This window comes from Plecotus auritus (assembly GCF_963455305.1).
Source record: "Plecotus auritus genome assembly, chromosome: 2".
NCBI lineage: Eukaryota > Metazoa > Chordata > Mammalia > Chiroptera > Vespertilionidae > Plecotus > Plecotus auritus.
Genome location: NC_137771.1, coordinates 21,884,035 through 21,905,794, shown reverse-complemented (window position 1 = coordinate 21,905,794; position 21,760 = coordinate 21,884,035). Strand labels below are relative to the sequence as shown.

The 21,760-nt window shown below is 47.4% G+C and overlaps 1 protein-coding gene across 4 annotated transcripts in view; it reads left to right on the top strand.

Moving 5' to 3' along the window:
* CSMD2 (CUB and Sushi multiple domains 2) overlaps window positions 1-21,760 on the top strand; it is a gene marked incomplete at its 5' end in the record, with an annotated part of 547,039 nt that overhangs the window by 400,175 nt on the left and 125,104 nt on the right. For all 4 annotated transcript variants that reach the window (XM_080658115.1, XM_080658114.1, XM_080658113.1 and 1 more), the window contains 2 exons: window positions 144-335; window positions 3,762-3,888. In XM_080658115.1, coding sequence (XP_080514241.1) covers window positions 144-335; window positions 3,762-3,888 — 319 coding nt within the window. The remainder of the gene's footprint in view (window positions 1-143; window positions 336-3,761; window positions 3,889-21,760) is intronic.

Below are 21,760 nucleotides of genomic sequence, written 5' to 3'. Positions count from 1 at the left end.
AGCACAGCAATGTGACGCCCAAGCAGCGAGTCCCTCAGAACTAGAGACACGTGTTGCTGGCTCCCTCGAGGAAACGGGCTCCGAAGGACTGTGGTTTCTGCACGGCTGGTCTTGCTTACCCTTTTTTTTCCTCTCTTTGCCAGGTTTTGAACTCATCAAATGTGAGGACCCAGGAACCCCCCAGTTTGGCTACAAGGTTCACGACGGAGGCCAGTTTGCAGGGAGTTCTGTGTCCTTCGGCTGTGACCCTGGGTATAGCCTGCGGGGCAGCAAGGAGCTGCTGTGTCTGAGCGGGGAGCGCAGGACCTGGGATCGACCTCTCCCCACTTGTGTCGGTAGGAGGCCCCTTGCTTGCCATTGTCATACGTTTAGCAAGTGGGACCAGAGCCGAGTCAGGCCCCCAGATTCGTAATGCTGGTGACAGAGGAAAGGGAGGAGAGTGGACAAGAAAGAAGGTGGCGGAGCCTGGGTCCAGGGCTTCCTGCAACATCAAGACTTGAATGAGTCTCCAGCTCATGCTGGGCCTCAGTTTCTCTGTTGGTTGTGCTTCCTTTTCTGGGGAATGCTAAAAGAAAGGGTATGGTCATAAACTATCTTAAGAAGGAATAGAACAATGAACTAGCGTCTCCCTACGCCTGGGTGCTTCCAGGATTCAGCAGTGGCTCTCAGAAGCCTTCTCCATGTGCCACAGAGTGGAGAAGCCGGATCCAAGGCAGAGTGAGAAATTGGAAAAACACGCCATTCTGTCTGTCTAGCCCAGGGGTGGGCAAACTTTTTGACTCGAGGGCCACAATGGGTTCTTAAACTGGACCGGAGGGCCGGAACAAAAGCATTGATGGAGTGTTTGTGTGAACTAATATAAATTCAAAGTAAAGGAGCGGAGGGGAGGGCAAGAGAATCCTCCGCTCTTTCGGCTCCATGGGCCGGATAGAACAGCTGAATGGGCCGGATCCGGCCCGCGGGCCGTAGTTTGCCCACGGCTGGTCTAGCCTTTCACCTTTCACCTTTCACCCAGCTCCCTGCAATGTTACCCTCCCTGCTGTGTCCTGCTTCCCAGCCCCAAACAGCAGGCTTGCCCTCTCTCCGTCCCCACCCCCTTGTCCCACCACCTCAGTGTGTCTGCACTGGCTAATCTCATAGGAACAAAACACCCACTGGGAAAACATGTAAGGGCCATGTGACAGGATTGGTGCCAGCATGTGTGGAGGCAGAGAAATACAAAAAGAAAGAAAAAAGCGTGTTTCCCTGCCCTTGGGGAGCCCATACTCTAGCAGGGAGAACAGACACATGAGCATATCATTAATAATACAAGATAAGTATGGTAAGAAGAGTTACGTGCCGAGTGTTGGAGGCTATGAGAAGGGTTTGCGTAGGAGGTGATATTTCAGTTGAGACTTTGAAAGTTGGGTAAGAACTCACCAGCAGGCGGAGTGGGGTGGGGCGGTGGCCCTTCTAGCTGGGACACGTGCACCGGCGTGGTGGACAGTGTTAACAGCCAATAGTCTTTTCCCTTAGACAAATACATTGTAACAGGATCTTCAACACCATTAGACAGCAGTGTCCAAAGGCAAGGAGTTTAAGCCTATAGTCCAGGGTAGTGGCCTCTACACAGCCTCTAGAGTCTTCCTCTCTCTGTGTTTGAGGTTGACTCAGTCTGCAGTCATGCCCCATCCTCTCTTCCTGCATCCCTGTTTTCATTCCCTTCTTTCACGCATGTGCCAGGCCCTGTGCTGGGCCCCAGGAATCGAGGAGAGCAGGTCCCAGCCAGCGAGGGAGACACATGCATAAGCAGACACGGGTAGAATGCCGCAGGCAAGCCAGAGCGAGCAGAGTGTGAAGGAGAGCTGATGATTTACATTATAGGCCAATTACTTGCTTGCCAAAAGGATTCACTGTAAGGTTCTTTTGCCAGTTGGACCGAACTTTGAGGAAGCGCTTGAGCAGTGCTAGTAAGAATATCTATGCTTTGAAACTCAGAGGCCTTCCCCTTGGGACTCCCTCGGACCCCACTCAGGGGAGTGAGGCTGTGTATTTTGGGATTGTGGGTGTACATTTTTACACATGTCACATCATCGTAGACTTTATTGAGGTCTCCCAGCAATGACTACTGTGACTTACACATCCAGGTGTGTGCTTCATTGATGAGTGTGTGCCACAGCCCAACGGGGGCAGCCAGGGTTTTAGGACGGGAAGAAGGGGCAGGACCAGGAATAGCAGAGTCCAGCCGTCTTGACAGTGACTCTGCTGCACGCTGGCCCCTTGGCCCCTGCTGCCCACCTGCCGTCCTCCGAGAACACGGCCTGTGAGGAGAGCAGCAGTGTGTCCTTTGGGGGTGCTCCCAGTGCTGCTCCTCCAAACACTCACTCTCTCCAAAGCCAGAGGGGCTTCTCCGTCTGGAATACAGAAGGGAGCGCTAGCCAAGAACGTGGTCATTTCCTGCCGCCTTTCTCGCTGCCTCTTCTATTTGTGGGGCTGCCAGTCTTCCTCTCCCCACCCTGCTCGCTGCTATGGACCCATTTCATCCTGCGTCTGTCAGCCAGGTTGACATCACCCATCCCAACAGCACCACAGAGTGAGGACTCAAAGTGAGGCTGGAGCAGAGAATCTGGTCTCAGGAGCACTGGCAGAGAGCCCCTCCCCCAGCCCTGGCTTAGTGGTGCTGTGTCCAGCCATAGTGCCCTAGACATGCTTAATGGGTCCATTATAGCAACAGGTGAAGGCCAGTCTTCTGTTTGTGATGTTGATCCCACCTTCTGTTTCTTCCACGATCTTGTCTATCAACCATTCCCTTTCCTGAAAGCTTTGCAATAAATCTCCAACCCTTCATTTTCATGCTCCCCTGATTCAGACCTTTATAGTAATTTTCCTGGGAAGCAATAAGTTTTTTTCATTCATTGGATCATCCACCCATCTATTCATTTGATAAGCATTTATTAAAACATCTCTCATGTGCCAAACACTGTACTAGACACTTGATGTGAAAATATGGGTAAGACAAGGTTTCTGCTGCCAAGGAGCTTATAGTGTGGAGGAGGTAGACATGATAATAGCATGATGCATGTGCTGCGATAAAACCTGTTCATACACCATATGCATGTACCACATTGGTTTATCCATTGACCAGTTGATGTACATGTGGGTTGTTTCCAGGTTTGGTTATTATGAATAATGCCGCTGTGATCATTTGGGTACAAGTTTTTGTGTGAAAGTACGTTTTCATTTCTCTTGGGTACATACCTAAGCACAGAATGGCTGGGGTTATATGATAACTGTGTTTAGCATTCTGAGGAACTATGAAACTGCTTTCCAAAGGGGCTGCACCCTTTTAGATTCTCACCAGTAGTGGATGAGGGTTCCAGTTTCTCCTCATCCTCACCTACACTTGTTAGTGTCTGTCTTTTTTATTTTAGCCACACTTGCAGCTGGGAAGTGGCATCTCATTGTGATTTTAATTTGCATTTCCCTAGCGATTGCTGAGGATAAACACCTCTTTATGTGCCTCTTTGCAGAAATGTCTATTCAAATCCTTTGCCCATTTTTTTTTCCATTTTTAAATTAGGTTGTTTGTTTTTTCACTGTTGAGTTGTAGGAGTTCTTTGTAGATTCTGAATACAAGTCCTACCCAGGGGCATTCTGTATGCGGAGCTCAGTCCCCAGGAATGAATGAGAGGGACTCAGGGACATAGACAAGAGGAAGCACCAAGTGGTCACTGGCAGCACAGGCCACCCCATGAAGCTCACTCTTTTGGGATTTCTTTCAGCTGAGTGTGGAGGGACAGTGAAAGGAGAGGTGTCGGGGCAGGTGCTGTCACCCGGGTATCCAGCTCCCTACGAACACAATCTCAACTGCATCTGGACCATCGAGGCTGATGCTGGCTGCACCATTGGGTAAGTGTCTGGCTGGCCAAGTGACGATTGCCAAGTGACCATTCAGGGGAATCATCACCAGCCACTCAGCTGGTAGCCGGTCCCGCCCACCTCACCTGGTGGCCCTGTGATCAGCAGGGGCCGTAGGACCCCAGGCTTGGGCTGGGCCCATGGAGAACCTGGAAAGGCCAGTCTCGGCCTCACAGGGCTGCCACCCAAGTTCACATGACTCTGTGGTCTAGATGGCAGTTACAGCAGAGTGCCTGGGGCATGGGCTTGATGTCATGTGAACCCCAGTTTGAATCCCAGGACCTTGGCTAACTGAGTCTTTTATCCTCTGTGTCTTACTGTCTCCTCTGGATTGTGGGTTGTAATACCAGCTTCTCAGGATAAAGCACTTAAAAGAGACGCTGTATGCATTGTGCTCAGCACAGTACTTGGAACATAGCAAATATTTAACAGTGGCTCTGTGGTCGTTTCTCTGACAGCAGTAAGGGTCAGCTTAAGTTGTATGAGCCAGATTACTTCTCTTTCTCAGTCTGAGTTTCCTCAACTGTAAAATGAGGACAAAATTCTTACGGTTTAGGGTTGTGAAGAGAAGAATTACAACGTCCAGCAAGGAAAGACAGAAGAAAGAAAAAGGAAGGGAGGAAGGAAGATGGGCTCAGGTGTAAAGGTAGTTATATGACTAATACATCCATAACAGTCTCTCAGTAAATAAGAAATGAGCAGTGAGTGAATCAAGAGCATAATGACTCATTTACTTTAGTGTTCAGGTATGCAAATCAGGAGGAGGTCTTCCCCCTTTTCCTCCTTGGAGCATTGCTCATTCATGCACTCACTTCATTCATTCAGGTAACAACTCTCTGTTTGATACCTGGCAGTGCCCGTGCCAGGTGCTGGCCTTGTGCAGATGAATGAGAGCCTGTCACTGTCGACAGAGAGGAGAAGAGTGTGCACAGAGTGAGGTGAGGGCATAAGGAGGAGGGCTATGAAAGGCAGGATAGGAGGAGACCAGAGATTTCCTCCTGAAGGATGAAGAGGGGTTGCCAGGTGGCCAAGGAGAAGGATTGGTGGGAGGGGAAGGGCCTTCTGGGCAGAGGAATTGACCCGGGTGCTCGTGCTCGAGCTGGAAATGGTCCACATGGCGGGAGCATCGCCTGCGATCTGGTGGAAGGTGGGCAGCGGTGGGAGGTAATGCTGGGGAGCCTGCTGGGGCCCGGCTCGGGGCTGCGACGCTGGGTCTGGACCTGTCGGCGGCCTGTGGGAGAGCGTGGGATCGACTGGGTCCGGGAGCCTAGTGAGGAAACTGCCTCAAGAATGTGGGTGGGTGAGGACGCCTGAACCTCGGTGGTCACAGTGGGGGTGGAGAAGAAGGAACAAATGCAGGAGACATGTAAGTGGTCACCCAGCTAGTCTCCCTCTCCTCATAAACATGGAAATTGAGGTTTCTTCTTTGTCCCCATGTCTTGTTGTGCAGCACACTGTAAACTATACAGACAAGTGGAAAGAACAGCACACCCAGAACCTGTGGACCCGCCACTGTTGCGAGTATTTCACCATATTTGCGTGCTTGCTTTTCCCTTTTCATCCTTTTTTCTCTTTTTTTCTTTTTTTCTGAATCGCTCAAAAATGCATTGTGGACCATGACACTTCGTTCCTACGTACTTGGCAGCATCTTTTAAGGAGAAGGATGCACTCCTCCGGACAGCAACGTTAGCCTGCCCAGGACTCGTTAAGGTTGAGGACAAGGGCTGGGGGAGAGCAGAGCAGACAGGAGTGGCTGACAGCGACAGTACGGACGCAGTGACAGGAGTTCTGGGCAGGATGGGGACATGATCATTATGGGAACAGTGGGCGTGGGGCGGGCTGGGAGACCAGGGGCGCCCTTCCTGGCTGTCAGAGAGGGAACCCAGACACATGCAGGCAGTGTCCTCTCCCGTGTGACACAGCAGGAGCTGTAACTTCAGGGGGCATGCAAGTGTGTGAGGGCCCAAGGTGGGAATAGCAGGGAGACGGTGAGGACGGTTCCGCCTGCCACATGGAAAGCTTCTTGAAGCCCGTGCCAAGTGAGCAGAGATGGGCTTCCCAGATGCCCTGAGAGCTGCCCAGAGGTGGAGATGATTGACAGCTCATCTTCCCCTTCTCATTCAGCCCCCACCCCAGCTTGCCTTCCCCGTGTGTGGGCAACTACGGGCACTTCATACTCAGCGTGTCTTCTCTGTTCCTCTCCCTTTCTCTCCCTCTCCTCCTCTCTCCCTCTCTCCCTCCTTCTCTCTCCCATTCTTCCTCTCTCCCCTCCCACTCTCCCTCTCTCATCTCCCACTCTCCCTCTCTCCTCTTCCCCCCTTTCTCTGTCTCTCTCCCTCGCCCTCCCCATACACCCCTCACTTGGATAACCAGCAGCAAATGTAAGGCGACTCATAATTAGACCGAATTAAGACAAACACATTTAGCCCCTTTTGTATTTGATTTTTTATTCAGAGTAAGCTTTCGTTACTATTTCTTAAATGTGAAGATCTTTATAGACTTTTTATAAGAATCGATACTCTTTTTTAAGAATTCAAAGTGCAAACAATAAAGATGTTTGTCAAGTAGAAATCAGAAGTGCCCATAATCTCTCTTGGTTCTCCTCCACACACTGTCGATAGCCGTGCTACCTGGTATGCCAATATGACACGAAGCAAGTGCAACAGACGTGGTTCCCAAAGCAAGGTCATCTCTATGCGCGGCTCGCTCACCTGCTTTTTGTTTCACTATTTAGTCATGTATCACCCTCTTATTATGTCAATATATATAGATCAGCCTCTTCCTGTTTGACAGCTGCAGGGAATGCTAATGTACGCACAACCATCATTTATTTAACGGCTCCTCTGTTGATAAAGTAGATATTTTCAGGTTTTCACTCCAGTAAACATCCTTACACATGAATCTTTGAAAGGCCGCTCAATTGTTTTCTTATAATATATTCTTGAAAGACAAATACAAGATACATGACCTCAAATTTCCCTCTAGCCGGGTGCAACGATTTCCTCTCCACCGGAAGCCCGCTTCCCCACACGGCACCTCTGCCGTGACCAGTCCTGGCGGCGTTCACCAGTTTGGTGGACAAAATGATATTAAATTGTCTTTGCTGCTTCAGGTTCTTTGTATATGTTCCTTGGGGGAGTTTATGTTTTCCATACAGAGCGTTCAACTCGGATCATTTCTAAATAGTCTATCATTTCAGTTTAGATTTCCTTTTAACCTGAGCAGTTAAGAATGTTTTACAAGTTACTAAGTGGTTATATATATATATATATATATATATATATATATATATATATATAGTATGATCTTTTGTTATTATTTTTATTTTTACTGCATTGTACCCTTTCTGCTTTTCGAATTTTTGTCTTATGTTCTATGAATGTCCGAAGTAAAAAGAATATAGGGTTTTTTGTATTTCTTTTACAGCAAATGTATTATGCTTTCTTTCCAACAAACATAGTATGCTTTTTCTTTGTTGTTCTTTATTTTCATCTCCTCCTGTTGTCAGCAGACTTGATTTAATGGGCTTGGTCTTCCCTCTAGTGATTGGAAAGTTCTAGATCCTATTTTCATCCTGCCAGTGATCTTGTCTTTTCATTAATTCTGTTCTCAACAGTATTTGTCCTGGTATTTCTTCCTCTTTCTTTTGGAAATCTTGTTTTTACTTTAGTTTCTGTTTCCAAGAAGCTGTATTCTTTGTTTACCGATCGCTCTTGGCAGCCTATTTTTGTTTTTACCCATGTGTTATCATCTTGCATCTCCCTGAGAATACTACTTTCGCTGAGTTTTACAACGTCTCCTGCTTTTCCCTGCATTTACTGCATTGTGTGGTTGGACCATGTGGTCTGACTATTCAGCTGGATTCCTTTGAAGAGCTGCTTCTCTTTACATCCTCGGAGTTTTGTCATTTATTCAGCATCAATTTGTAGCTGAGACTGGGCTCTGGCACCAGACCACCTGCCATGCCGCTAGCTGGGTAGCTTAGGAAGCTCTTCAGGCAGCACTCTGAGCCTCAGTTCTCTCATCTGCAAAATGGGGATTTAAATAGTACCGGCCACCTCAGTCTGCAGGAAGATTAAGTCAGTTAACTTAACACTCAGAACAGTGTGTGGCATCTGATTCCCAAGTGATGAGCAGGCCCTCCAGGAGCCAGGCCAGTGGTTGTGGGTGTTAAACACCCTCTGAGCACAGCAGGCTGTAGGTTACCCCTCAGTCACAGGTGGTGGGGGCCAGGCTATTGGTGGGAGCAGGGGTCAAGCAGTCCCCCCTTTGGGTGTGCCAGACGGGAGGGGATGTGAGACAGCCCACAGGCCAGGCCCTGAGACTGTTCCCAGGGGCACAGACAAGAGAAAGCTTGCAGATGCCTCCCCCCACTCTGACCCAGCCCCGACCAAGTGTGGGGAGTGACCAGAGGGATCTGAGGGCAAGCTCAGCCCAGAAGGCTGGGCAAGGATAGTCCCCCTCCAGGAGTGCCCAGGAGGGACAGTGGTCAGGCTGACCCTTCCTGGATGTGCAGTCAGACCCGCCTGGAACAGGGACAGCTGCAGCATTGTGTCTCTGACAGCCGGGAATGGGGCAGGCTGTTGATGAACTCCGTCCAGGCTTGGCAGCTAGCAGCAGGAGAGCAGACCCATGAGCTACACCTGCCACATCGATTTCTTCTGTGGTCAGTATGTAAAACATGGATGTTTTATCCCATGTGGTGGGGCCTCTTCTCAATTTCCACTGTTGGGCTGGGATTTTCCTTTTTCTAATCAGTGGGCCAGCTCAGATGAAAATTGCCGAAGAGAGGGAAACAATGCCTTTTGCTGTCTGTCCTGCCCTCTACCCAACATTTATCGAACACCTGCAGCCTACTAGGTTCAGGATCCGTTATTATTGTGCCCATTTTATAAATGAGCTCATTGAGGCCCAGGGAGGATGGCTGTCTCACAGTTAGCCAGTAAGGTGGGTTTCCATCCCGTCTGTCTAGCCCTAGTCTTTCCTCTTCCCAGTCTGCCAGTCCAACCCTGGTTTAGTACCCATTAACAGAACATGAGCACCTTGTGTCCATGAGCACCCTCCCTGTGCCCAACTGTGTATGCTGTGCCGTGGGAAACATGCAGGTCAGCCCACGGCTGGCTCTTGTCTTCCAGGGGCTCACGTGCTTGGGGGGAAATAGTCAAACAGGTGCTCCAAGACAAGGTAGATGCTGTAAGCAAGTCAAGTTCCGTAACAGAGCAGAGAGAGAGATGTTCTGCCTGGAGGTGCAGAGGCGAACATTCTAATTGACGGGAAGGAGAGTAAAGGCATGAACACGGGACATAGGGTCTGACCGTGAGACAGGCCTCCCTTGATGTGGCTGGAGCCTGCATGGGGCTGGGGGGAGGGGGAGGGTATAAGGTTTTGTGAGTAGAAAAGGGTCTCTGAATGGATTTCGTACTATAATGAGGACCCACTGGAATATTGAGAAGACAGTAATGACATTCAGTTCAATTAAAAATCCTGGAGCATTTACTCAGTGACAGGCATTCTGCCAGGCACTGAGCATATAAATATGAATACGAAACAGTCTTTCCCCTTGAAGACCTCGATCTTACAGACAGACGCTCTAGGGTTAGGAATGGGAAATAGGACGACCGACCAGAGCGGCGTGGGCAGATGGAGGTCCACGCTTCCTCAGAACGAGCCTCTGCAGGTCCCGTCCAGGCCTGCACCCAGGATGCGGTTCCTGCCCTCTGGCTCCGCCCTCCCTGGGCTTTCGTCTTCATGGTCACCCAGCAGCTGCTGCAGCTCCAGGCACCATGTCTATGTTCCAGTTTCAAAGAAGAGGGACGGGCACAGAGCCTTCTCCTTGTGTGAATGTGCGTCTTTATTCGGGAAGAGCCACCATCCTTGGAGACATCATCCCACATCTCATTAGTCCGAACTCACCAGGCCTGGCTGAGGGAAAGCAGGAAATCAATTTGGTTTTGCTTTAGAGTTTCAATAGGAAAGACAGACAGATGAGAGGTTTGGAAATGGAGTGCAGATAAGTGCGTGCTCTGGGTTCCAACATAATGAGATACATGCTAGAGCGTACATAGGTTTAGAACACAATAGGAAAGCATTTGCAGCGATAGTTCATAGCTCCCGGCGGCAGCTGGGGGCAGGGTATCCCCGAGACGAAGTGCTGGCCTCGCTGCATCTAAGTGGCAGTGGCAGACGCCCATGCAGGTGCAGGGGAGGGCCTTCCAAACATGTGGAGGAAAGGACAGCCAGCATGCACAGCTGCTCGGGGAAAGGTCGGTGTCTGGCTCGACTCAGTGTTGCCGCTTCAGGAAGATCAGGGGCAGCAACACAGAGCGAACTGGCTGTGAAGCCGGAGAGGAGTCTCGTGTAACTGAGGGGCCTGGTAACATTCAGAAGAACTGGGGTTTGTTTTCTGAGTACAGATTGCACTGGGGCTGAAAGCTCTATGGTCTGCCTCCATGGAGGGGGAGGCAGGAAAGGGGAAGGGACCGTCCTTGGCAAGCGAGCTTTCCCTTAAAGACCCTGGGGCCCGTGCAAGGCGGAGAACTTATTGTTCCTGGGAGCTCTGATTTCTGCTTCTAACACCCATGTGGTCATAAAGCTCATTTTAGCTAATAGTCCTAGTTGGTTGATTTTTAATCACAGGGATTAATGCAGAGGGCAACCTGGAAACTCCATTCTTGGCTGTCAGTCTCAAAGCAGAGGGATTACCAAAAGGGTGGAGCAGAGTGTTGATTAACCAGAACCCCTGCCCGGTGGAGCTTGTCTTCCTGGGAGGGTGCTGGACTAGACACAACATCTGGCTGTGCCTGCAGCCCAGACGCCCCCGCTGCAGCTTAGCATCCGCGACAGGGCGCCGGTCCCCACCGTGCTCAGGGCTGCTTCCCTCTAACCAGCGAGCGGGCAGCTGGCCCAGAGGAGGCAGAAGGCACCAGAAGTGGAGCTTCTGTTCACATCTCTTGCCAGGAATGGTGGCCGCAGGTTGAGCAGCTTCCAGAAGGTTTATCCGTGAGCAGTGGCAGGAAGTTAAATCTTAAACAGAGAGGGTCCGTGTACTTGCACTGTGAGAGCTGACCTCCTGAGGGGACGGAGCAGCTAAGCCTTTGTCAGAGTTAAGGTTTCAACAAATAGGGGAATAGTCAAAAGGAACACAAAAGGTGTTTGAAGGAGAGTCTGTGGGTAACCTGGTGGGTATGAATGTAGCTGTAAGAGTGCTGGTGCTCTCTGGTAATTTAGTTTTTCACAGATGACCTCTAGAAAAAGAAGCATGGAGTACTTCAAATTATCCGAGAATAATAATCCAGCTGAGCTACACTGGAGGCTTGCATTGGTCACACATGAGCTCGACCACCAGTTTACAGTCCCGGGAATGGATTCCCACATCTCTCAGGGGAAAATAAACAATTCAACCAAAGAAATACAGGATGTTGGTGGACCACACTGGACCAGCATAGATCCCTCCCTTCCAAAAGGTAATAAACAAGCAAGCAAGACAAATAAAATCAACTTGTGGTGGCACTAAAACATAGCATTCTCAAAAAAAAAAGAGAGAGAGAGAGAGAACCATTTCCCTAAAGAGATAGAAACGTATTTTCTGAAAATATTTTATAATAGTAGACAGAAGGAAATTTAAATGAGTAGATAATCTCATTTAAACATAAGAAATAGGGTTTATCTGCTACCTTATCAGTAGCAGAAGATGGATGAGAAAGTGGTTGAGGGGAGCTTCTAAGATCGAAAGACAGTGATGGAGACAAGTAAACGATGCAAAGAAACTAAATACATGATAACAGTTAAAATCCTCAGTAGCAGTATTTGCCTCGTAAGAAACATGAGCATTGAAGTAGGAAACTCGCTAGAGAATCTCTCTGAGACTGCAAAAAAAAATTATGAAGGTATGAAAGTAAGGTAAGAAGGTAAGAAAAGTTGCCAACTGTGGAAGACAGAGTGCCAGTGCAGGCAGATAAATGAAGGGGGACAATGAGCAAATAGAGCAAAAGGTATAATAAAACACAAAATGTCAGCTAACACCCTGAGAAGGGGATGTGGGGGGCGGGGCAGAAGGATGGAGTTACCAGTGCTGAAACTTCCTTGGTGGATTGAAAGGACTCCCTGAGATCTAGACAAAATGATGTAGATAACAAGTGAAAAAGAAAACTGTACCAACAATAATAAAAAATTCCTAAAAGCCCTGGCAGGTTAGAACGTCGGCCTGCACACCAAAGGGTCACAGGTTCGATTCCTGTCCAAGGGCATGTACCTGGGCTGCAGGTTCGATCCCCAGCCCTGGTTGGGGCACGTATGGGAGGCAACCAATTGATGTGTCTCACATTGATGTTTCTCTCTCTATCTCCTTCCCTCCCATCCACTTTCTGTGAAAAATCAAAGGAGCCCGGCCAGTGTGGCTCAGTGATTAAACGTCGACCTATGAACCAGGAGGTCACAGTTTGATTCCCAGGTTGTGGGCTCAATTCCCAGTAGGAGTTGTGCAGGAGGCAGCCAATTGATGATTCTCATCATTGATGTTTCAATCTCTCTCTCCCTCTCTCTTCATCTCTGAAATAAATAAAAACATATTTTTTAAATTAAAGGGGGAAAATTATCCTTTTGTGAGGATCAACAAAACAAAACAAAATCCCTAAAAGCATTTGGCAAAATACACAGGTAAGCATACAATCAGGTCTTATGAAATAAAACAGTCATTTATGAAAAACAAGAAACATAACTAATCCAACTCCTAGGATGTCTTCTCTGTGATATCAAAAGCCTAAGCCAGTGGTATTATGAGACTCAACCATTGTTAATTTAGCCGGGATACAACATGCACCAAAGCCACAGAAAATCGCCACTCGAGCCCCTTGAATAACTGGCAAAGACCTTGCAGATGGCCCCGACAATATCAGGTCCTAATGCCTAGAACCTATAAACGTTTCCTTATTTGGAAAAAGGATCTTTGCAAAATGTGATTAAATTAAGGATTTTGCTAGATGATCTGAGTGGGTCCTAAATGCAGTGCCCTTATAAGAGGAAAGCAGAGGGAGATTTTGTACACACAGAGTAGACCATGATGTGAAGACAGACACAGGAAATGGAATGGTGCAGCCACAAGCCAAGGAATGCCAACAGCCACCAGAGGCTGGAAGAGGTAAGGAACAGATCCTCCCTACAGACAGACTCCAGAGGGAGCATGGCCCTACCAAGAGCTTGACTTCAGCACAGCTAGTGATACCGATTTCAGACATCCGGCCTCCAGATCTGTGAAAGAATGAAGTCCTCTTGTTTTAAGTCACCAGATTTTCAGTACTTTGTTACAGCAGCCACAGGAAACTAAAATGGACGTGTAATTTTGAACCTCCTAGATGTTCAGGAAAAGACTGTGCTAAGGGTGATGACCATGAAAGGTGATATTTAATTGGAGTCTGTAGTCCCTGATTATATTGTCAGTGGTTTAGTATTGGGTAAAGTAAAATCGTTTTACGTTTCCTGTGTTACATAAGGCAGAGTGAAATAGTATATTATTTTTCTTAAATTTTATAATTAGAGAAAATGCAAGTTTGGGAGTATTTTTGAAAATGCTTCAAGATGCTTAAGAATTAGAAACAAAATGTATAGTTTACAAATCACTGAAGAAAGTGGGAAAACTGCCCGGCTGGTGTGGCTCAGTGAGTGAGCGTAGACCCATGAACCAGGAGGTCACAGTTCAATTCCAGGTCAGGGCACATGTCCAGGTTGCAGGCTCGATTTTCAGTGGGGGGCATGCAGGAGGCAACTGATTAATGATTCTCTCATCATTGATGTTTCTTTCCCTCTCCCTTCCTGTCTTTGAAATAAATAAAAACATATTTTAAAGAGTGTGAAACTAAGAAATATTACCAAGAAGAAAATAGTAAGAAAACATATAAACAAAAGCATAAAATAGGGTGATGAAAAGAAGCTTGCATTAGCAATACTTGCTAACTAATGTAACACATAACCCCCAATCTCAGTGTTTTAACACAGTAAAGGTTAGTTTGTTACTCACTTTACAGTTCCATGCTGGTCTGCATTTGGCAGGGCCTTGGGGTGGGGTTGGACTGTCTCTTCAGCAAAGTAATTCATGGCTCCAAGCCCCTTGTATGTGAGAGCCCCACCGTCCTCCAGGGTTTCCTCACATCTGGCCAGCTGAGGAGGGAAGAGAGAAAGCATGACAGAGAGGAGCACAGCTTTTTAAGAGCCAGCGCTTCCTCCCACATCCCACTGACCAGAGCATGTATTACAGGTCACCTGGTCCTGAGGGAGGTGTGCCTAGGAGAAAAAGGATGAAAGATTTAGGGAACACATAACGTCACCACCATCAAGAATAAACATCAGTTCTGATAATAAGTGTCATTGACTTTTGTCTGACCACTACTGTGTGACATAGGAAGGAACGGGAGGAGGAGAAACAGCCCCTGGAGAGGCCAAGGTTACAGGAGTGCAGGATGGGCAGGTTGGTGAGAGAGTCCACGGACATAGGGCCCAGAGCAAAGAGCTCTGAGACCTGGATGAGGGTCAGCAGAGAACCAAGGTCAAGTGGGAGAGTAGAGTGCATGACACAGATGCTACGCAAAGGGTCTGCAAAAGGGGTGGGCAGAATGGTGTGGGGGGCATCTCTGAGAGCGGCCCCAAATGATGGCGTACAGGAAAGGGAAGCCTCTGTCGTTTGATGTGGAGGAATTACTGACCCACCTATGGTCAGGGAGGGAGCTGAAGGAGCCATGAGCTGGCACCCGCATGTAGAACTTCCATATTGCAAGGAAACTATTATCACGTTAAGTAAAGGGGGGAGGGGGATGCTTCTAAACAGAAGAGCAATAAAATATTAAAAATAAACATTTGCAACAAAGGAATGGCATGAGAATACATAATAGCATGAGCCCACAATATTGCTTTTCTTAAAAAAAGTAAAAGTCAAGGGAAAAAGAAAACCTTAAATGGGACAGAAGGAATTACTTCACGTGATAAAATTCATAGCCCATAGTAATCCTAACAATCATGAATCTTTATGCACCAAATAACCTACCAAGAAAACATAAAGCAAAACCTGTTGGAAATACATGGAGAAATGGACAGCCGTAGAGATTTAACAAATCTGTCTTAGTCAAGTAAAAATAAATAGAGCAAATATGGAAGTCGCTTTAGGTGATTTTACCCTTTATTGATTTTATACTCTGAATCAGAGTCAGTGCAAGGCACTTTACATGTGATTTCATTGGCAGCGATCCGCTTAGCAACATTGCTGGATAGGTGACGTTCCTGCCATTTTTCAGAGGAGTAAACTGAGGCTCTGGAGGTTCCCCAATTAGCGATCACAGAACGAGTGTTTGAACCCAGGTCTTTGCTTGCACAGCTTCTGTTTTTTTGCCACTTTGTTATAAAGCCTCTTCAGGAGACATGAGCCTTTCATTTTATGGAAAATGTCTCTTCCACGAAGGACAAAGGTGCATCTGCCTCTCACAGGGCAGGCTCTAGCAAATGACAGGCAGTCACAGGGTTTTCATTTTCGGAGTGAGGATGAAGAGAAGGCAGCTGGTCCAAGGTCACCCAGCCCCTGAGAGTGCCACACAAGGCAGCAGCCTAAGTCTTGCGATTGTGCACTGCCCCGACCTCCCAGAAGGCCAGCCGCTGCAGCAGCATCAGTGACCGGAAGCCCAGGTTCATGCCTTCACTTATGAAAATAACAAAAGATTCTTTTCTTCTGTTGAATACCAGCTGGCTCTAGACGCTAACGCTTGCTTTGGGCTGTCTTCATTTTTGTTCTCTGGATAGCAGGATGCTTTAATTATTATTGTCTGCTATTATGATCATGGTTTAATTGTTTGTTTGCAGCTCAGTAGCTCAGAGGGGGGCATTTTATAAAACAAGTATTATTTTCTCACTGTCATGTCCAGTGTCACTAAGGATAATTTAAGCTTCATTCTCTTTTGGGGACAGGAGTGATTGCTGACCCTCTTCCCCCTACAGCAGCTGTTCATTCACCCACTAAGATCCGCCGTGATGACCTGTATGGTGCAGCGTCCTGTGTTCATCCAGAGCACCCAGGCCCTTTCAGATTCTGCGGCCCAGTCAGAGGGCAAGGGAAATCGACATGGCAAGATGCATGGATTTCTTTTTCTCGTTTTTGCGTATCTCTTGCAATGGATGCAGATGAACCCCCTGTAAGCCATGAGGTGGGCAGTCTCCCAAAAATGCCCAATGTATTCAAGTTTCCTTCAGACTGAGAGAACTGAGGACTGGAACCCCAGAAGCAAGTTTTGTCTGTAGACAGCCCTAGAGAGGTGCTGGCTCCTCCGATGAGAATCCGGTGCTCTCTTCGCTTCTTAGATGTAGTCGGGTGGTGGGTTAGTGGACAAGGGCTGCTGGAACAGACTGAATGGCTTAAAATAGCGAGTTTGTTTTCTCACAGTTCTAGAGCCTGGAAGTCAAAAATCAAGGTGTCAGTAGGGTCGTGTTCACTCCGGAGACTCAGGAAGAATCTGTTTCATGTCTCTCCTGGCTTCAGGTGGCCGCCAGCAGCCCTCAGCATCCTTTGGCTTGTAGGCACATCACTCCAGTCTCTGCCTCTGCCTTCCCTGTGTCTCCTCAGTGTCTCTGTATCCAAAACTCCCTCCTCTTTCTCTTACAAAGACATCAGTCCTTGGACTTGGGGCCCACCCTAATCCAGTGTGATCTCATCTGAACTTGATCTCATTTCACATTCACAAGTGCGCTTATCTTTTGGGGGGGAAGACAGTTCAATCCACTGAAGGTGCTGTGAGGGCGTTGCAGGGCAGGAACCTTCCAGGCAGAGGGGTGTCCCCAAAGCCAGAGAATAAGAAGAAAATGGGTGAAGGTGAGCAGAGTGGGAGAAGGCAGTTGGGGTGCTCAGGAAGGACTTGGTGGGCCCCCTAGAAAGTCTGGCTCTAATCTGTTGGGAAGGATGTGTGATTCAGAAAGATCTCCTGGCCCTGGTGGAAAAGGTGGATTGAAATGGGGGGAGGGGGTCTGGACCCACGGAGGCCAGATACACTTTTTAGGCCTCAGTATATGCTGGTCCCTGTCTTGTGATCTCCTTCCTCTCTGTTTCCTTGTGCTTTTCTTTCTTCAAAACTCAGACACCTCCTTGATGAAGGTTTCCTTGCTTCTCTCAATTAGAAGAAGATGTTATAAAAGAAAGGCCTTTGGTACCAGAGAGATGTGGTCTGAATACTGCCTCCAGGCCTTACTAGCTGTTGACCACCCCCCTCCCCTGCAAATTGCCTCAGTTAACCTCTAGGGACTTCAGCTCCCCCATTAGCAAGATGGGAAAATAGACTCTAAATTGCAGGGGTTCTACGAGAACATTAGACAATATATGTGCACATAGATTTGTCTGTAGACAGCCCTAGAGAGGTGCCGGTATTTGGCACATAGATATTTCTACAAATGCTTCGTTTTCTCCCTCCCCCAGTTATTTGGAGAGGACTCTGTTTATCCCACTCCTTTAGTACCTAGTGCACATATTATTATGCTTTGTTGGCTCTTTCAATAAGCAGCAGCAGCCTCCAGGGCAAAGACAGAGCCTTCCACGTTCCCACAGCTCTCAGCACCGCTGGGCACTCAACACACTCAGCCTCTCCCTAGCTTGTGTGTGTCTGTGGCTCAAAGAACTGAGTTCAGTGTTTCAAAAGCCCAAAGAAGCCAGATGTTCACCTGCAGGGGAATTGCGCAGGCAACCCAAGATGTCTGTTTGGGCCAAAATTAGTCCTATCCATCAGAACCTCTGATGAGCATTTTATACACTGATTCCTATAAGGTAATACAAGCCCTCGGTAAGAGTCCTCACAAATGTGGATGGTTTGACAAAGCGTCTTCCCTGGCCATCATCCAGAATTTCTAATAGGGTCCCTAGGCTCCTGCAGAGGCCCCTCGATCCATTCTTGCCCATGCCAATCTCTTCTCACTCGGGGCAGCTAGAATGATCTTTACATGTAAATCGGTTCCATCAGGCCCCAGCTTAAAATTATTCGATGACTTACTTCTCTTAGCCTATAGAATGAAGTCCAGCTTTTCCCCGAGCCAAGGGCCCCACCTGGCCTGGCCTCTGCCTGCCTCTCGTGGCCTCAGTGGCCTTTCCGTGGCTCAAACCCTCCAGGCTGGTTCCCTTCCGGGGCCTTTGCACATGCTGCCCTTTATGCACAGAAAGCTTCCTGCCAGCTCTTACCCTACCCTGCCCTCCCATTGGCTAGCTCCCTGTGAGCCTCTCATCTTGCTTAAATGTCACCTCATAGAGAGGTCTTCCTGGCCACTCTGTCTAAAGCAGGTGCTCCCTCTCAGCACGGCGCTCTTACAGCTGATAGTCTCTTAATGGGTTTGTGTATGCGGGAGTACTGCCTGTCTGCAGAAACAACTGGAAGATGACTCCCTGTCTGTCATCCTCACCATTATCTCCCAGCGCCCAGCACGTAGGAGGTCTTTAAATAAATGAATGCAGTAAGATGTCTGGAACAGCAGCCTCTATACTTCCAGTTGCCAAGTTGCATTGTTTTTGCATGCAAAGGACCTTGGGCTGCCTCCTCCTGCCACTTCTCTTGACCTCATCAGTGCCAAGCCTTTGACTTTGTCTGATTAGCAGATCAGCTAAGCTGAATGCAGTGAGCTGGCATTTTTAATTCATGGTCTCAAATGTCAGCCCTTTACCCTTGTGTATGATTCCTATGCAAACTATTGATTACTGATGGGGCCTCTTCAGTGCATGCCTGGCTCTCAGCCACAGCCTCTCCCTTCTGGAGATGTGAGCAGCAGCAGCAGCAGGGAAAAGAAGGGAAGCATTAAACTCTAACCTAGACCATAATTTTATAATGAAATTCCGGCTCAGTTTCTAACCAGCCCTGACCTCGGGCAAGTTATTTAACCTCGCTGAACCTCCGTATTCTCAATTTTAAAGATAGAAACGATGCTGCCTACAAAATAAAGGTGTTGTGAGGATTAAGTGGGATAATGTGTGAGTGCCTTCTACACAATGCTTGTTTCCTAACATGTTTTCTTTCATTTCCACTTAGTCTCCATATTCTTCCCTTTCACAACCTCCTATCAGACTGTCCTCCTGGGATTTTATTCATTCATTCATCGATGCACTCACTCATTCATTCAATTACTCACCCTTAGGGACTTTAGTCCATCTGAAACTAGAAGCAGGTAACACCCAAACTCTTCTAGCTAATTCTCGTTATCTTCCTTCTCTCAATACAGCTTTTTTCCCTCTGACATCCTAACACCTGAATTCCAGGGTGGGGGGTCACCTTTATTCCCAGGCACCGTCACCTCCCCTCTGCCTTTGTATCTTGTCCCATGTTATTTAATCTAAAGAAAACACACTCCCTTTCATGCCACCCAAAATTCAGTCTTATTTCCCTCTTCCTTCCCGACAAGTCCCATCCATGAACCCCTCTTTTCCGAGCACGCGTGCAGCAGCACCACACAGCTCACCGCCTGGTCTGCCCCTCAGGCAGGATGCGGGTCTCAGTGCACGGGGAGGCAGCGGGGAGGAAGGGGAGGAAGGGGACGCCAGGATAGCAGCCAGGGCTCTTGTTTGCTCTGCTTCCTGGGAGCTCCTCCTCCCCCACGTGGGGCCCACCCACCAGCCTGTTCCCCGTAAAGGCCTTGAAGAGCAGCCCATCTGTCTTCACTCTGCCGGAAGCCCTCAGAGGGGAGGCTGCCAGGGGGACGAGAACACAACCACTGAGAAAACCCACACAGCTTCTGGTGCGCGGGAATCTCCACCTACCTCTCTGACGGGGACCATCTAGGAAATCTGAGAGACTCACTTGAATCCTAGTAGAACTGGTGACTGAAAATAAGGAGCACACACACATATATAGTCAACAATAAATATGTAATAAAAAATTACATCCAAGAAATGTAGCAAAGAAGGAAACCATAAAGCCACCAAAGTACATAAACTAAACCCTAAGTAAGTTAAGATATCTACAGTGTTCCTGGCTGGAGAAAATCAGTAACACAGAGATATCAGTTTGCCACAATTCATAAATACGTTCAGTTCCTAATAAAATATCAGTGGGATATGTTGGAACTTGATCGCTGTAAAGTTCATCTGAAAGGATACATTGGGGAAATTAGCTAGGAAATTTTGCAGAGAAAATACAAAAGGAAGCTTGCCCTGTAACAGTATCAGATTATGAGACGATGAAAACCAAAGTAAGCTGAGCAGCTGTGTTCACGGCATCACCAACACAACCCAGTAGGCAGCGGGGGGAGCCCTGGAGCTGAGGAGAGTCTAAATTCGGACCCACGGCCAAGGCGACATTTCACACCCGTTGAGGAACCCGGATGGTTCAGTTCTGAGGGTCTTCTCTCCAGGGAGTCAGTGTACCGTCTGAAGTGTTGGGCACATCTAGGCACTAGGGCTGCAATAGTGAGCAGGGCCTGGTCCAGCACTCGTGAAAATTACCTTCTACTTGGGGAGACGAGCAGCAAATACACGAATAAATGAAGTCTTGGCTGTAATAAATGCTAAGGAGGAAGTAAACAGCGTTTTATAGTCAAAATGTGGACGAGGTAACTTTACATAGATGTTGGGACAACAGAATGTGCATTTGGAAAAATAACAAACCTATAAACCTCCAAAATATGAAACAATACAAGTTCTGGGAAAATACTAAAGTTTTGCTTTTGAGCCATTTGGGGGAGAAGAGGAAAATGTGACCACTAGTATCCTGAAAGGAAAAGATTAACATGGTTGTGTATGTAACATGAATAACTTCTATCCCAAAATAAAAACAAAATTTAAAAGGAAAAAAGATACCAGATGCCAGGAGAAAATATTAATAACAAATATACTGTTCAATGGGAATGTAAATTGATATAATCACTTAAGAGAAGGATTTAGCTATATTTTCCAACATTTAAAAAATAATATGCCCATTCTCCCCCAAAAAAGAGTATGTCTACAAGTCAATTGAAATATTAACAGAAATGTGCAAAGCTATGAAGACAGAGTAATCCTTGAAGATTTATCTATAATAATAAAAGCATAATATGTTAATTAGACCAAACAGCCAAACGACCTTCAGGACGACCTTTCAGTTGACGCTGGGGCTGTGAGGGCCAAGGCAAGCCGCCGCAGCTGCGAGGGCTGAGCCCCTTGCACGAATTTCATGCATCGGGCCTCTAGTGTAAAATATAATGCTAAAGCCATAGTGAAATATAATAATGTTCTTTTCTGCAGAAAAATAAATTAATGTATGTGCCCATAATACTGTATTCAGTAAGAAAGAAAGTTGCACAATCACCATGTAAAATACGCTTCCATTTGGGGGGAAATGCATTTGTGCCCATTAAAAAAAGGTCTGGAAGAACACACACCAAAACTAAGATGAAGCAAAGAGCTCTGGAAAAGGAGGTTGGTTTGTGTGAGAGAGACTTTTTAAAAATTGGATACATCTGTATATTGTTTGCCTTTTTCTGCCTTGAGCACATCTTAAAATTTTTATAATTTAAAAGATATTTTTAAAAGAAGATGGTGATAAATGGATTAGAGCCTGGAATAGAACAAGGATGTCAGTGGATAAACAGGAAATCCAAATAAAGTCTGGAGTTGAGTTCAAAGTCATGATCCACAGTTGGTTTCTTGGTTGTGACAAATGTACCAGGGCAATGTGAGACACTAACAATGGAAGAAAAGGTGAGGGGTTTATGGGAATTCTCTGTATTATCTCCACAACTTTTATGTACGTCTACAATGATTCCAAAGTAAAATTAATGAGAAGAGAGAGATTTGCACGGGCTCTTAACCAAGGCAGCTTTGGCAGTGGGAACCATTTTGTTCTGGAAGATTTCGGATTCCTACTGATCTCTGGCCAGCAGGCACTCCGCA